The 17,166-nt window shown below is 46.0% G+C and overlaps 3 protein-coding genes across 3 annotated transcripts; all 3 read right to left on the bottom strand.

Annotated features, from left to right (window-relative positions):
• Positions 1-589: 589 nt before the first annotated feature.
• H6S33_009427 (uncharacterized protein) lies at positions 590-6,008 on the bottom strand (the record flags this gene model as incomplete). Its single annotated transcript, XM_044840821.1, has 5 exons — positions 590-993; positions 1,049-2,336; positions 2,395-3,035; positions 3,087-3,536; positions 3,590-6,008. The coding sequence occupies 5 exons, from the start codon at positions 6,006-6,008 to the stop codon at positions 590-592; spliced, it is 5,202 nt and encodes a 1,733-aa protein (XP_044698242.1).
• Positions 6,009-8,251: 2,243 nt separating this feature from the next.
• On the bottom strand, positions 8,252-12,965 carry H6S33_009426 (uncharacterized protein; the record flags this gene model as incomplete). Its single annotated transcript, XM_044840820.1, has 4 exons — positions 8,252-8,805; positions 8,861-10,099; positions 10,162-10,933; positions 10,992-12,965. The coding sequence occupies 4 exons, from the start codon at positions 12,963-12,965 to the stop codon at positions 8,252-8,254; spliced, it is 4,539 nt and encodes a 1,512-aa protein (XP_044698241.1).
• A 1,404-nt stretch (positions 12,966-14,369) lies between these two features.
• H6S33_009425 (uncharacterized protein) lies at positions 14,370-17,098 on the bottom strand (the record flags this gene model as incomplete). The annotated part of the gene is made up of 3 exons (XM_044840818.1): positions 14,370-14,484; positions 14,543-14,740; positions 14,790-17,098. The coding sequence occupies 3 exons, from the start codon at positions 17,096-17,098 to the stop codon at positions 14,370-14,372; spliced, it is 2,622 nt and encodes an 873-aa protein (XP_044698240.1).
• Between the last annotated feature and the right edge of the window lie 68 nt (positions 17,099-17,166).

Here is a 17,166-nt window from a genome sequence, read left to right as displayed (position 1 = left end):
CTTCTCGGTGAATCGAATTTCGCGCGCGAATCGATAGCACGCCTAAAGCGTTCGTTCAATTGAAAATAAAGACACGAGTGAAAGTATTATAAGAGAAAACACGGCCCTCCCACCAACGCACATACCATTGATTCCAACACAAAAAGAAAGAAAAAGAAAAAGGACACCAAACATGCGCATAAAAAAAAAAAAAAAGTAAGGCAAAGTAAGGTCTGAGGAGTTGAAGTATGAAAACATAGAGTCGTGATCGTACAAGCAAAATAGAGCATGTCAAAAATTACTAAATTATTCTTTCATCCAATTCTGATCCCTGCGTCCTGCACACAAGTTTCCTCCCTACTCATTTCGTTATTCGCTACTTGCAGTAGCATTGAGAGCATAGGGATTTCAAATAATAAGGAAAAGAATAAAGATAAAAGAAGTCGCAAACCAACTCTACCACACTCTAGAAGTTATAACGACCAAGTACAGTAAACGAAATGAAGATATAGAAACACAAGAAAGAAAAAATCCCATATAAAAATCCCAAATCAAAAATTTCGCATAACCCGGGTAAACAAAATACAAAGTAGGGTACTGGGAAAGGCTTTTAGAAACTTCCGCTGGCAGTCATCACTTGTTGAAACTCCCTTATGTCTTTATCAACTTCTTCAAACGCTTCCATCGCTTTGTCCGCAACCTCATTCCTATTCCAGAGAATCCTAGATTTCCAAATGGCGTCCATCATCGCAGCGTTCACTTGTTCGAGTTGTTCAACAGAGTACCCAGATGTACCCTCAGATAACCGGTGATGTATATTGTCGATCCTCTCGTTATCCAGGATAAGCTTTGGGGCTTTCGGTGCTGGCAGCTCAAATATTGGTGGTGCTGTAAAACTACTACCGAACTGCTCGCCCTGAGATAAACTGCCTCCTTGTGATCCGATAGAAAATCGGGGTGTTGATTGTGACGCTAGAGACTGACTACTGTTGAGGTCTGAAGATGAGGCAACAACTAAAAAAACCCGGTTAGGAAAAAAGGTCCATATTTTTTAGAAAAATAAACTTACTTTGCGTATCAGGTAATTGTGAGTCGTTTTGCTCAGGATTTGGGAAAACTGGTTCTAAATTCGTATTGATGAAGCTATTGCTGTTTTGTGTGCCGTTGCTGTTTGAGTGGATGTTCGATCTCTGTTGTGCCCCATCACTAGTTCTCTGTCCGGAGGTTGTTGACGACGCGTAGTTGAGTACCATATTACTACCGCTACCACCACCAATATCATTATTGAATGGAGTTAATCCCACGGAAGCTCCAGTTGCAGCGGACATCTGAGTTAACTGCGTTGCTGGTCTGTTTGACCCACTTTGTTGACTCGGAAAGGGCACCCATGACGAGTCCATGTCCAAATGCGGATCCATCCGCGAGTGTGGTGTCGCGGGCACGTTTGCGTGGTCATTACTCTGTAACTCATTTTCAGGATTTGAGGATGGCACAACCCCTTCTTCAAGGACACCATTTGAGTTGAAAGAACCCCCATTGCTTGGACTCTCATGAGAGTTTGTCTTGGGTTTTGCGGGGCTTCCGTTACTTGGGCGATTAGCGGGTGGTGCTATCTTCTCGGCAGCTTCACGAGCGTCTTCTAATGCCTTGGCTTTCCGTTCACGTTTCGCCCGAATGTCGGCCCTTTTCTTTTGTTCTCGCCGGAACATGTCCTCGCATTGTAAGATAAAGCCAGCATCCATTTCAACATCGGCAACAAAGACCTCGGCATTCGTGAGCATCTCATTAGCTTTCATCTTTCGCTCTTTGTCGCCACTTATATCCGCATCGAATCGTATATGCTCCAGATCTTGAAGGAACTGTTTAGTAGTACAATAATACCCGTTTGATAACCTTTCCTCGATAACATCGATGTCCAAATTGTAATATGTCTTATTGGCCATTGTGTCTTGGACTCTGAGTTGCTCATCAGTTTCGTCAAAGAATATTCTGTAACGCTCTTGTGCTGGTGGAGGTGGGATATCAGAGGTTATAATCTCGACATCAGGCGGGGGTGGGGGGTCCAGAAGATGTTTGATGAGATCATATTCAATGACTGGCTTCTTAAAACGGCGGTATCTCTGTTTGATAGATTCCATCATTGGGTTAAGCCTAATTTTAAGCCAATTCTTGATCTGTCGATCCTTCTGCTCTTGCGCTCTGATTTCCTCCTTTGTCATTTCGCGGGGTGGAGGTGGCGCTACTTTTTCAAGCACCTCCAAAACCCTTTTTTTGCGATTGTTGGCGTCGGGCGGGAAGTCTGTAGGTGCCTTGCGAATATGCGAGATCACATTATCGAAATACTGGAATCGTGCATCCTGCATAGTACCGTTAATACCCTATGAATATATAGGCTTTAAAATACCGAGAACAAACCTTATCCGGCTTCCCAAGTTCGAAGCGATCCTTTCGCGAGTATCCAAAAAACTCCGTGAGCATTTGGGAAGATAGGTCCTTAACCTCTTGTTCGGTTATTCCAAGAAAAAGGATAGGTTCATTGGCAGGTATACTCTGTAGCAAGCCTCTAAATGTAGCTAGGGCATGATCAGACAGCGATGAGTACCACATATCGATTTCAGGAACGAAAATAACACTAGGTTTCCGCCGTTTTACTTCAACGAATAACTGAACGATAGCAGCCTCCATTGACCTCGTTGCATCACCCATTAAAGTTGCAAGGTCGAATGACTGAACATGAACTTTTTCTAAGTGGTGCAAAATCGCGGCAGCGATATAATGTTGGCCCATACCCGCAGGTCCATGAATCAATAACCTTGGACGGAAGACCCGAGCAGTTTCAAAATCCGACATCATTTTTTCACGCTCAAAGCCTCCGTCTACACCCATGTCATCTTCTAGCAGCGCCTCTTCAAAAACAGACAAACGCTTCCTGTCAGGTAGAATCAACTGAAGAGCGTCTTTGATGGAATCAAGTTGGGAGGAAAGCAATGGCTCGATATGCCTTGGTAATGGCGATGCCCCCGAAGACGATGACCGCTCGGAAGAAGGCACCATATCTAGGAAAATTAGAGATATTCTGTAAGTATATATGGGCACAAGTTACTCACTCTTCAAGGATACCATGAAATCTCTGGCCGAAACCTTGATACTGTGTGCATCAACCTTCAACTTCTCCGGTGTCATGTAGATCTGAGGATATGTTCTTTGTACGGCATTCAAAGCAGCTTCTGTACACAATGCTCTGAGATCGGCACCACCATATCCCTTCGTTAATTCCGCCAATTGATCCTTAAATGCATTCTCCAACGGTGGCTCCCATCCCTTTGTGTGTATATCGATGATCTTTCTTCTTGCCTCGGTTGCAGGAAGCGGGAAGTAGAACTCCCTGTCAAATCTACCAGGTCTTCTTAAGGCTGGATCTATCGCATCTGGCCTATTGGTTGCTCCGATGACCACAACTTGGCCTCTACCGTCCATGCCGTCCATAAGAGCAAGCAACGTTGAAACAATTGAGGCATGGATCTGTTCTTGTTTACTCGAACGGACAGGAGCAAGACCTATATATACAGTGAGATACCACATCATGAAACAAAAAGGGGCGAAAATATACCATCAATTTCATCAAAAAAGATGATACTTGGCTGATTGTTCTTGGCCTCTTCAAACAATAACCTCAACTGCCTTTCGGCTTCACCGACCCATTTGCTTAAACAGTCGGCACCTTTTCTCATGTAGAAAGTAACTTTTCTGCTCTCGGAACTACAGCTAGCAGCCAAAGCCCTCGCCATCAATGTTTTACCGGTGCCTGGAGGTCCATAAAATAACACACCACGAGGTGGGGTCATGTTCTTTGCAGCGAAGATTTCTGGGTAAGAAAGAGGCAATTGGACCATCTCCTTAAGTTGATGAATCTTGTCGTCTAGACCACCAACGCTATCAAAAGTAATATCTGTAGCAACACCTAACGGGTCCGCATCTGCAAGCGTTTGTTTCGCCGGCTTCGTAACCTTTCCAAGGTTTGCCGGTGTCCCTTGAAGTGCATCCATATTGTGCGTCTGGGCTATCGAAGGGAGGAGCCCTGGGCCTGCAGCAGTTGTGGGAGTCATACCCATTCCTCCGCCAATACCAGTCATTCCCCCAGCACCACTAGGTTTTTGCATTCTTTCATCGTCTGAGCTATCAGAGTCAATATCGAGAGGCAAATTGCTGAATTTTCCTGGCCGACCAAACAAAGGCACAGGCCCACTCCCACCACCAAATGGGCCAAAAGTATCGAAAAGAGATTTTCCTGGTGCAGCAGCAGCCCCAGTACGTCTCCTTGAGGGGGTTGATGCGCCCCCTTCGGGCTCGTCAAATAATATCCCGGCTTCAGGTCGCATAATCCGATAATCAACAGGTTGAGCTCGTCTTCTAAGAGTCCTGTCGGGAGCCTCGCCCCCAGAAGGCCCAGATCCTCTGGTTGCCCTCCGCCGTTTAGGTGAGGGTCTTAGTTCTTCGAGTTCTTCCGCCGCCTCCAACTGTTCGGCCTGGCTCACTTGTTCATGATCTGAGGAATCTAATCGTCGCTTACTTCTCAGTTGAGAAGCTGCTTGCTCTGGCCGCTTCCCTTGACTTCTTCCGCGTCGTGTGTTGTTTGCCTCGGAATAATCTTCATCATCTTGGGCTATAAATGCCTGCGTTGATCTTGGTGCCTTTGAAGGTGAGCCTGCATCTGATGACAATTCCTCATCGCCGCTCCCTTCCTCTTCCCGGTACTCGTCTTCGTCACTTTCACCCCCGGCCTTTCGGCTACCCCCGCGCTTACTTTTCCTCAACCGTCCAAGACGTTTCCCACCCTTGGACGGAGAATCTTTGTGGCTCCGCTTATCAGCACTCATGGTCATTGCTCGCTCTTTGTCTGCGGCTGATCTCGTTGTCCGTGGGGAGATTGTAGAGTCACGAAGCCCGCTTCCACCGATACTTCTAGTGCGGGTTCGTTTGCTAGGTAGGACGTCTTCGTCCTCGTCTGCTTCGTGGCCCGCATCGAGATCTCCTTGTACGCTTTCTTCGTCTCCAGGCGCATCCAAATCTTCTTCGGCCTCGATGGTATCTGTAGCAGGGACCTCCACAGTAACTTCCGCAGGTACACTCTGATCGTGATCATCAATGGCGTTTGAACCGTAACTTCCATGAACCGCTGCTGTTGATAACATCGATTCTTCTTCTTCCTTTTTGTAATCGCCGTTACTGGATATATGGGTTGCAGATGTTTCCAATGAACTCTCACCCTCCTCCAATATAACTTCTTCGTGACCAAGGACTTCTGAGTGTTTTCCGGAGTTGACAAGTTGCGCAAGTGGTTCATTGTCATGTCCTAGTCGACTGCTTCTTCTTGTTCCCAGAGCGGTACCAGTAGGAGGCCCAACGCTACCCCCACGGGTGCCCGTCGTCTTTGTAGGTGCTTTACCAGCAGTAGTTGGACGCGTCTGTGCGTTTGCTGAAGCAGCCCTGGTAAATCTTCTAGGGGGAGGATTTGAGGCCTCATGTCTCGGTCCAACTTGAGCCGGACCCACTCTTAGCTTGATGACAAGTTTTTTCGCAGGTGGAGCTTCTGTTCTGACGTTTTTTCTTGAGTTTTTTGGTTTTATTGCCTGTTGGTCTTCATCGTCGTCCTCAATCTCGTCCACACGCTCGACTTCCTCCGAATCGTCCTCGGCATAGTTGGTAGCCTTAGACTTCCTTGCTTTGCGTACTGGTCGCCCAGATAGACCAACCTCTACTGGTTCATCATCCTGATCGATGGACTCTCCATCATCATCAGAGATCTCGTCTTCATCGTCCTCCTCATCATCATCATCATAGGTGTCATGCCTTCTCCTGCCACTGGATGTATTCTTCTTGCCCTTGCCAGAAGGCTTCGATTTACGACTGGTCGGTCTCGGGGATGGAGCATCATTGAAGTTCTCGTCGTCGGAATCTGACGCGAGGGGGTCGTCTTTATTACGCTTCCGTTTGCGCGCCGAAGCAGCTGCCGCACCACGAACCGGCATTTAGAGCGATCTGGGGTAAAGGCGGGAGTGACGAGTTCCTGAGAAGGATGGCCAAGAGTTCGTGCTACAGAATGTAAATATTTCCGACTTATAAAAGATGTAAGACGGAGAGAGGGAATAGCCAAAGCAGATAGGCGCGAGGAAAGAGAGAGTGCGTGTGTGGAAGGGGGGTTGTGGAGAGCAGTAGCAGTTGAGGGGGTTGGAAAGGGAGAGAGGGCAGGTGAAAGGACAGCTAGAAATAAAACGTGATATATGGATAAGCTATGGAGAGCAAGGACCTCAACATACTTGATAATTAAAGAATTTTTTTTAATCTGACACGATGCCTTAACCAGGCGAACGATCGCAGTTCTGATTGAAACGCACGTTTTTGAGGGCGCGAGGGAGAGCAGCGACAGTGGCAGTAATAATATCGATAGTGGGACTTGGAGAACGAGTATCTATGATGTAGGTACTGTGTATTTTGTTCAGCGACGAAGGGATCCGTGACTGAAGTGCGCTGAACACTGTACAAAGGACAACAGAGGGAGGAATAGTAAGTCCAGAAAGAAAAGGCGTGAGAAAAAAAAGGAAGGAAGAAATTGAATGCCTTGGGCGCCGGCAGTGTCGGTTTACAAACAGAGAGAAAAGAAAAGCGCGGGAGATCAATCTGATTATCAAGAATCAAGATCGCGGGGGTCGACGCGTGAAGAGTGGCGAGACGAGACACGACAGGACAAGGGAAGAAGCCGCGCGACGCAACTGGGCTTTGCTGGGGAATGGTGTAAAGGGGAACGAAAACAACAGTTAAATCGAATCAACCAAGCTCGAATATTCTTAATGGGAAAAAGACTCCCGCATACCACAAGCCTGATACTGACACTTACTTTATCTTCAAGGAACACAATTTCAATCAAATCGCGTAAGTAAAGATTTGGGGTGGGGAATGATTATTTTTGGGGTCCACAACGAAAATGATGCGGCTAGTAAGGTCTGCAACCTCCAAATGAGTCGCTTTCTAGAATTCTTTTTTCCTAACTTATTCTTTCGCGAAGGTTCCTGCTAACTTAATTGTCAGATGTTTACTCTAGCTTTTGGTGTTGGCTTTTTTTACAGTGCATATCGCTACTCGCTGCGAGTAATCAGGTGCCCTTGCACTAGCCATGTTTTGGAGTAGCCACCCTATTGGCACTGTCTCCCAGCCTCACCTTGGCATCCCTCGACAATTCACTTCACCTCATTAAATTGAATTATCTACGCATTAATGTCTTCCTATCTTAGATGCGTAGCTCAATCAATGGTTAAAGTAGATCGGATTCTTAGAGCGTCCCAACATTCCAACCAGTGCCTCCTATATATCCTGATACGGTAGGAAATAATTCATCTTTTACGATGCGTGTGATGCAAACATGTACAATTACCTACCCCAGAAGCAGCAATACTGTTTACATTAGAGTTACATGTATTTAACCTGGCTATAAGCCAGCTACTGATCCTCCCAGAATAAAAGCATGTAAAAGGTTCTCTTTGAATCGGTCAAATAAAGAAAAATTCATAAACCCCCTCCAAACCCCTCATCCCATTAATTGCTACTCGTAGATAATACCAAAAGCCCCGAGTGATACGCCATGAGTAAGTACTGCCAAGCGAGTAACCCCAGAGGTCACTGGCCAGCTAACAAGGGTGGCAATAAACCCGCCTCAGAAAAGAAAAAAAAAAAAAAAAAAAAAACTAGGCATCTAAAAAAGCTTAAATTTTCGGTAACACACCTTTATCGGGACCTGCAGCCGCAGTCGTGTTCGAAATTTACCGGGCGACAGGCACCAATGCTCTAGCTTCGAGGCTTGTGTTTATTCGCTTGTCGACTCTACTCTAAATCGTTGCTTCTCCACGCCACTGACGTTCATTACGGGTCACGTGCAATCTCCCTAGATAACACCGCAACAAGAACTTGAATTGAGTGAGAGATTCTTGGTGACTACATGTATCTAAACTAGTACATATAGTTACTTCGATGAGATAGCGAACAAAATCTACATCAATGAAAGCAAAAACCATTAGTCCTAAACACCCACAAAACCAATTCGTAGAATAAAACTCCCTTCGTTCGTTTACGGTGCCAATTCATCCGGCCAATAAACAAACATAAAATGTGCCGTACAAAAATAGTGCGTAGTGAAAAAAGTGAAAACCGACCCCCCTAGCTCCCAAGCAAGAAAAATCGTAGTCATGAGCCCATTTAAAACGTATCGAGCACCGGAAAATCAGCTATGCAGAGCGGTTATGATCTGCTCAAGAGCAGAAGATTTTACCAACTCCGTTCTCCCACTCCCGCCTCTGGTATTAACCCTTTTCTCCTCCTCCGCTTTGATCCCCTTCGTAACTGCGCCAAGTTTCTCTACCCACTTTTTCCTTGCTAAAAGTCTTTGACGTACACTATTGTTTGCTACAGCCCGCTTCAGGACGCATACCGAAGTGGTGAGAATTTCTAACTGTGGGGTATTCGCGGCCGCAAGCTTCATAGTATCGATGACATCTAGAATTATAGTAAAAACATCTCTTGGAATAGTAGCATGACCAGCTACTGTTTTTTTCGCAGGTTTCTGGGGTGGTTTTGCGAGTATTACGACTGCGTAAGATGATTTTGAAATGTTGTGAATTATATTGACCGCAAGGGTAAGGTTCCGGGTGACAGCGGATGTGACCGACTTCTGTGTTTGTTTAAGAGATGTTTCGATATTGGAGAGGAGTGCCGCCATAGCGACTTCATTCTTGACGACTCTAACTGCACATTCTCTTGAATATCTGGTTGCGACATCTATAAACGAGTGGTTAGTATTGACCACAGACTCTTCGTTTATGCGATGGCGTACCCAATTGCATGACACCTCTTCCATAGCCCGCAGGTGATTTGACTAACTCCAGCCCCCTTTTTTCCCTTTCGCACAATCGGTCATTATCTGCCACTTGGGATAATATAGCTTTCTGAACCCTTCGCCGCGCAATTCTCACTCTGGCATTTGATGCCTCTCGCACTTTATATCCCCTCCACACACTTTGGATCATGACCACCTCTCTAAATATTTTCCTTAATCTAACCAACCAGGCGAACTTCCTCCAACTTCTTTGGATCAAAATTGTCGCATCACGCCTTTCAATAATTCTCCGGAAATTACGTTGGAGAATTGTTGTTTGGGCCTTCAAGGCTATAAACTGCCCCCTCTCCTGCCGTGCTATGACATAAGATCGGCGAAGACGTTGAACATTGAGTGTCGCCCATCTCAACTCAAGGAAATTTAATCGGTCCACGAGACCCGCCCTATATGCTTTGAATTGCTGCTGGATGACACGTGCCGCTCGAATTTTATGCTCGCACCTTTGACGTACCAGTAGACCCCTAGCAATGGTTTGAATATTGACTATTGCGTTTCGTGTATGGTAGAAGTCCCGACGAGGAATTTGAACCGCAACTTGGTCCCTCCACCATTTTTGAATCATAATAGTTGCACTTCTCAAGATCAGGTATTCTGTTCGGGTTTCCCGCTGAGCAAGTCGGTTTAGCCACCATTCTTCGAGTGTCCTTAAGGCATTCCTTTGCCGCTCTAATCTTTTTCTCAATAGCAAACCTCTGGCGACAGCCTGGAAACTCATCATTGCCTCCTTGGCAATGCCGATCCTATCCTGAAATCTAGATTCCCTTATTTCTCTCCATGTCCTTTGGCATGTGGTGATTACTGCTATATGTTTTTTAAATACCATACGCGTAAGTGCACCACGCATAATAGACTGGACTTTCGTCATGCCATTAATAAGTCTCTTTATCTGAAGATGAAGATATGCTCGGTAAGCCCGTTGGATGATAATTGCAGCATTCGTTACCCTACTTCGTGTATTGGCAACTATAGCGCAATCGTGAGCGAGAATGAGAAGGATGATGCGTTTATGAGAAGTATGGCGAAAAGCATGAGACCGATAGGCCCTTTGGATTGCCACCGCCGCCCGTTCTTTTACAGACCATTGGAACAATCTCGAGCACAGATAGGCCAATCCAGCTATAATAAAATCCTCGTCAAATATTCTCTCGTTTTTCTCTGAATTGGCAAACAATCCAGCTAAAAAATGGCCAAACCGATCAGCATTATGTAGTTAGAGATATCCCTTTTATGGATCTTACCAAAATACGAGCTGCATCCAAGTGCCTTCAGCTTTTCCTCTAACGTTGCGCTTTTCCCTCTCTTTATATTCACTGGAAAAAATTGTTCGTACTCTTCCACAATCTTGGCAAACACCTTCCCGTCCGAAAAGCTTGTCGTAAGGTTTTCAACATATAAGCCATGTAATGCCGCGATAGAACTTGCCCATTTGTACAGTAACTGCGCGTAGTTAGTCGGTTCCTCCATGTCCTCATCCTCACCGCTCGAAAGACGCTTTGACCTATACTGGAGCCTTCTGGTTTCTTTTTTCACTTCTCCCCAATCCACTAATAGCTCTAGCCCCCACTTACTAACAACTCCCCATAACAGTCCAACCGTTTTCTCGCGGAACCCATCAATGATCTCTTTTGCTGTAACTTTGCGCGGATTCCCCCCAACGGATTCAAGGGCTGCGAGGGCCAATGAAACATTATGTAACCTGTGGGTTTTTGTGGTAGCAGGGAGCTTCAAGTTGGAAGATAATGGTAATTGATGAATACTCTTTAGTGCATTTTCTGAGTCTGACGGAGGCTGGGGATAGATTAAGAGCTCGACAATTCGACAAAGACGTACACCATCACGCATATCTACTGCCAGATTCGATATTTCGTACTCATACTCTTCTAACGGGTGTTGTGATGTTTCAGGGAGGTAATTGAGGTGACTTAATGGTCTTAGAATATCTCCTACCGATGGCAGAAGCAGCCTTGACAAGGACTGGAGGATTGATGCCGAGGATTTATGCGGCGACGACTGAAAATAATTAAAAACAGCTCTAAGAGAATATAGGGTTTACTAAGAGATTACGTGCCTTTTTAAATAACTTTAAGCTCCCAAGCGCACCTTGAGACTTTCCTTTATCCATCAACAACACAAGTAACAAACTCCTCAGCAAACTTTTCCTCAATAACCATGCTGGGCTTCCCCAGTCCTCGCTATCCCCATGCGAATTGGCCACGGCACCTCTCACCCTAGCTGTTTCAACAGGCAAACATGCTAACACATCTTCACATTTCACAAGATATCGTTCTACGAACACCTCGGCGAGCTTTCTCTTTTCTGCAGCGCTCTTGTAGGGGTCAGGAAACATCTCTCTTCCAATTACGACTTCCAACCCCGGGATCAAAGCCGATAGACTATAACAATCGAAGAAAAGGGCCATGAAATTTTTGCGAATGGCGATGTCTTCTGCCCAACCCCAGCCTTGACCTTTGTGGCCGGCACCCACCCCTCCAAATTTCGCTGCTGAACTCTTTTCGAGGATATCTTTCGGTACAGATAGAGCCCCATAAAGAAGACTAGCTTGTAGACGCTTGAAAAGCAACGGAAATGGGGGTTCTGAGTATATTCGCACGAAGTCTTTCCGTACTGTAAGTTCATGAGGTGGAGTAGTAGAATCAGACAGAATAGAGTTTAAAAGTTGAGAAACTGAAGATTCTTGTGCCATAAGCCACGACTCCTCATACATTTCAGCTCTGCGTAAATCCTCCTGTAATACTGGATTTAGTCGTTGCCGAGACTGTTTGCCATCTAAGATTTGGAAAGGGGCCCCGGGTTGAAGAATATCCATTGGGAGTGAAAATGGCGCCAACTCGGCCTCCTCTTCCTTCGTCAAAGAAGGCGGTGTTGGTAGGAGTTGCATGCCAAGTTTCCGACGCTTAAGAAGTCGGAGTTTATCTGATCTAGTGTGCGAAGAGTTTCCAGACCCTGTTGTGGATGGTGTAGAGCTAGATGTGAAAGAAATATCATCATCTAGTATCATCGACTCGCTACTCCGTTTTAAGGATTCCCGTGCGAATCGTTGTGGCCCCCTGGAAGCATGGCGCTCAGGTGGTCTCATGTTTCCGATACTAGTATTGATATTTGCTTGTTTGGTTTCCTTCTCGCCCTCACTAGAAGCTCTCCCCGCGTTCTTATCAAAACCCCGCGCAGCGGGAAATTTTCCAGGAGGAATGTTTTCCTTCCCTCCCGAATTCCCACGACGGGTAATATCAGCCCCCGGCTGGTGAAGACCACGCGACGAAGCGTGAAGCGGCATTCGTCTCGGAGGTACATACAAAGACTCCTTCTCGACCGGCGCAACTTCGGTATTTGACTTCGCCTGGGAACTTGAGGAACCCTTCACCTTATCACCAAGCATTGCCTTATCATTTTCCTGCCAAGACCTTGCTGATGATACAACTGATGGAGTAACAACCGGAACTTCCTGTTCATTCTGAACCTGGGATCTCATCGCCGCAAGCATTGTGCTAACCCTACGTCGATTTTTCGTCTCAATCTTTTTTGCCATTCCGGTTCCTATCCTTCTTGGTTGTTGATGCAATCCTTGTCCTCTTATCTGCTGTTGCGGCGGCTGCAAGGCTTGAATGACATCAATGTGGAAATTGTTCTCAGTAGATACTCTTTGAGGAAGGGGTTTTTCTGGTGCCTTTTCTGTCAGAGCTCTCTCTGGCGCTCGATCGATAACTCTCTCCGGAGCTCTCTCGGCCTTTTCTAGCGCTGTCTGTCGTCGTCCGTTCTGATTTTGGCTTTGGTCCTGCTTCTGTACCCCTGTCATTCGTCTCGGGGGCTCGTGCAGCCCAGACTTTCGAACTTTGGTTGCTCTTTTCGGAAAAAGCTGGAAATCATCAGGTAGAGCTCTGGTGTAATCAAGGTCTTCATCGTCATCATCGTCATCGTCAGAAGCTACCAGCGGGAAGGAAGTCTGTAGCTGTTGTTGATTCCCTCCTGGGAAAGAACGAATAGGACATGGGGTTTCGTCGGCAAGGTGGGTTATTTCGTCCATCTGGAATTGTGGTGGTTGAACGCGAGTGACAGGGTAAACGAAGTGTTGGAAACAGTGAAAGCTGAGATTATGTTGCTGGGGCAACATATAGGCTTGGCAACATATGTTTTACTTTAGGCAATCAGGCCCAATCAAAATCCATCTGGTTAACCACAAATGGCAGATATCCTAATAATTGATTCTCCCGTCGTACATGTACCTACATACCTTCCTTCTAGTTTAACTACATGTACTTTAGATACATTTGATTAAATCTGACTACCGAAGATATATGCAGATACATAGTAGTTAAAAATTAAAGTATTTTGCTTCTACATATCGATCATGTAGGTACAGCGGTATGGAGCGGTAAATGTGTCGAAAGTAATTTTACCAACGGTAGTAAATTATTTACCACCGGTGGTATAAGCACTGAATTTCAGTCATTGTATCTGCACGCTATCCTACATTAGTACATTTCCACCGGTATAAACATTGACTTTCGGTCTTTATGCTGCGCTATACTAAATACCGCCACCGATGGTGAGATTCCCCACTGGTGGACAATTTTCATATATATTGGCATTATATGGCCCCTTTTGGCCAAAAGGTCTGTGCTTTTATCATAAAATTAGCATTATAGGGTATAAATACTGGTATTATTTTCACCACCGGTGGTAAAATAATTTACTACCGTTGGTAAAATTACTTTTGACACATTTACCGCCCCATACAGCGGTACATGTACTTTATTGATGTTACTTTCTGTATTTACCCACACGTACTCGCGCGTTAACTAAGTCCTGGGAAATGTTTTGGGGCCGTTGCGCACTTATGTACATTGGGCCCACGCCAAAGATACCGAACAGTGGTTGTAGCTACATGGATTGACAATCAACCATGAAGGAAAGAAAAAGAAATAGCCCATACTTTAATGTTGTTGCTTAAATCCAAGTATTTTTCGAATCAAAACAGTACTACATACAGAGAGCTAAAATTTTAAAGGAAGCTGCACATAGGACCCCAGTGGGCCCTAAAATTCTGGAGTAAAAATGCGATTCAACAGGAGATAAAAGACGGGAAATTAAAGGCACAACTATCCCCTTTTCCCCTTCGATCTCGCTCTCCAGGAGCTGAATTCGCTAATTTACTGATCATCCAGTTAACTGTATATCTCTTCCTGCTTTTCCCCCACTAAATATTTCCGAATGAGAAAGGAAAAATGAAATCAATGGAAAACCCACCCCCAGAGCCTTTGCAACTATCACACCCAAACCTAGGAGTAAAGAAAACAAACAAATAAAACACCGAAGGAAATAAATATGGAAACAGCAAGAAGAGAAAACAATCATGTACTCATTAACAGTCGCTGAATGCATGACGAAAGTAAAACGCCCCATATCGTAACAATTCCCTATATAAGTCTCACGCCCCCAGCCTTCGTCTTCTACCTCTGTTTCCTCCTTCAGGTCGCTGGGATAGAACATCTCTCAACTGCGGGTCGTCTTTATCTTTATCCATATGATGAACTCGCACATGCCTACAAAACCTCATATTAGAAAATCAAAATCAAGAATTCAAGAGATTGTTTAGAATACCGTTGTAGATTATCTGGCCTTGGGTACTTATGTTCCCTATCGGGACAAAACGGGCAGACGTATCCGGGCGAATCATGAACTAATCCATGGCGGATCATTTCATTCTTTCTTTTAAACCCTTTCCCACCTTCTGCCCTTGTACAGCCCTTTACAGGACAGTAGTGGGGTCTAGCGGACGAGTGTACATTGGCATGGGAACTAAAAATGTTAGCACAGTGAATTATGGATCGGTGTATTTTTGGCTTACTTCAATAGGTACTGTGTTTGAAAAGGTTGAGCTTTGCAACCTTGATATTCGCACTTAAAAACGCCAGCAGATAATGCTCCTTGAGTTCCAGCTGGCATCCCTGGACGGTTCCTAGGACTTGTTACAGTCTCATCAGAGCTGGCCATTGTTTCTCCTGTACTTGGGCCTGACGGTGGTGTATGTTCTGAATAGTATTCAAATGCTGAATCTCTTCGCCCACTTATTGTTGATGGCATATTATGTTGCTGCGCAAAAAAATTGGCCCCTCCAGGAGGAGGCGGTGAACTCATGATTCCTGGTAGCTCACGTCCAAAGTTTGGGCTAAAGGAGTTTGGATTCCCGTTGTTACTTGCATCTTTTATAGGTGGATAGGGAGACTGGTAGTGCTGATGTTGCGGGGGGTAATATTCCTGGCTCAAGAGAATTTGTTTCTGCTGCAACGAGAGATGATGCATAGGTGGGCGAGAGTTTCCGTCAGGGCCGTATCCGTGGGCTGCCTGTGCAGGACGGGGAAGACCAGGTGATTGGGCGGCTTGGCCCGATCTGTTAGAAGGCGCGACACTAACATGGGATGAGACGGTTGGATAAACCGTCCTAGCATTTGGGGCCATACGATTGTTGTTAGCCCATGTGGTTTGCTGTTGCTGAGAAGACTCCTTCTCAGCAATATCTGCAAGAACATGGATTGACGATACTGGTGGTAAAGTCGTATGCCTCCCATCGCCTCCAGGAAGACTATTCGGCGGCGAGCTTGCCGAAGGGGCATTCATTATCGAGGGGAGAGAAGGAGAGGAATTGGGTAACGGTAATTTGAGATGTTGACCGGGAGGTGACTGGGCATGAGGCGTTGGTGCCCATGACCCACCACTCGTGGACGTGGGGAAAATTGCTGGAAGCGATGCTCCTGATGAAAAAGGCTGTTGATCTTTACCAGCCGCCCCCGCAAGAGCCATGAGATTATTCACCGCTGCTTCGGAAGAAGGTACTTCAACCTCCATGGCATTGCTGTCCTTCCTGCCCATAGAAGTATCGCCATCATTTGTTCCATCATTCTCTTTCTTGAGCTTTTGTTCCCCGTTCATGGACTTCTCATTGGGACCTTCATCAATATCCATTGCATCTGCATCCGAAGTCAGCTGTTCCATTTCTTTAGCCTTTTTCTTCTTGTCTTTCTTGTCCTCTTCCTTTTTCTCCTCCTCCTCCTTGTCGTTATTCTCTCCATCATTCCCACTAGCCCCATTCCCTTTCTCTTTACCCCCATCTCCGGAATTTCCTTTTCGTTCATCGCCTCCTCCTCCTCCTCCTCCATCGCCACCTTTAGCTACGCCGCCATCGGTTGAGTTTCCGTCACCATTATCCATATTTCCGTTGTCATTTACACCTTCATCGGATTGTTGTCTGCTCATACTCCTGCTATCATTGTCACCGTCACCCCCACCTGGCCTGTCATGATCCCCACTCTCTGTCTCCATTTCTGTTTCCGTAGATTCGCTCCCACTGAGCCAAAATAATGGGCTCTCGCCGGCTTTAAGTGCAATTTGAGGTTGATCGGGTGCGAGGAAACTAATAAGGACGGCGTCTCCCCGTGATGCGCGTGGAATTCCCCTCGGCCGCGGACTTGAAGGGGCCACTGTAGAATCCTGTGATACAATGGAATCGCGGCGCCCACCCTGGTTATAATTATCAGGGAAAAGCTGCGGGTGAGCCTGCTCAAGTACTGGAGAAGACGTAGTGGACACGGTGGGGGTGGAACGGTTAGAGTCCACCGGTCCAGGATCGTAAAGATGGGAATTCAGCGTAGTTATTTTGTCTATAGCCTCGTTTTGGATTGGAGGTCGTTGATAGGGCGTCAGCGGTAGGCCCTCGGGGGTTTGTCTTTTGTCTTTTGGATTTGGGGGCGGGACTGGCGAGACGCAAGTTAATTGATGTGGTGCCTCTGGGAGTGGTGTTGAGGAATTGGGATTCGATGGAGCGGCAGATTTTTGAGGATTTGAAGGTGTTGAGGAATTGGGATTCGATGGAGCGGCAGATTTTTGAGGATTTGAAGGGTTAGGGAAGTCCTTTGATCGCTGCTCTGTCCCAAGTCTGAGAGATTTTAGCGCATGCTCTAACCTGTAGTTGGCATGCGACTGCTCAATGTATTGCCCTTCACCAATGCTTTTTTGATCTGCTGGTTTCTTATACTTGGGTTTAGATTTGATGAGGTCTAGGCCGCTAATGGATTCGTCCTTCGAACCGTGGGTTAGGCACCCTGCGGCTGAATTGTCTATCCTAATCAGATTCTGCAAGATCTCATTCTTATTTCGCATATCCTGGGTTACGGGGGTTCACTTACCCCAGGTTTGAGTAAAGAGGCAACAAATTTGTTTAAAATTAT

This window comes from Morchella sextelata, assembly GCF_020137385.1.
Source record: "Morchella sextelata strain SCLS chromosome Unknown scls_3, whole genome shotgun sequence".
Lineage (NCBI taxonomy): Eukaryota > Fungi > Ascomycota > Pezizomycetes > Pezizales > Morchellaceae > Morchella > Morchella sextelata.
The sequence above is the reverse complement of the archived record's forward strand: the minus strand, read 5'-3'. Positions and strand labels throughout refer to the sequence as shown.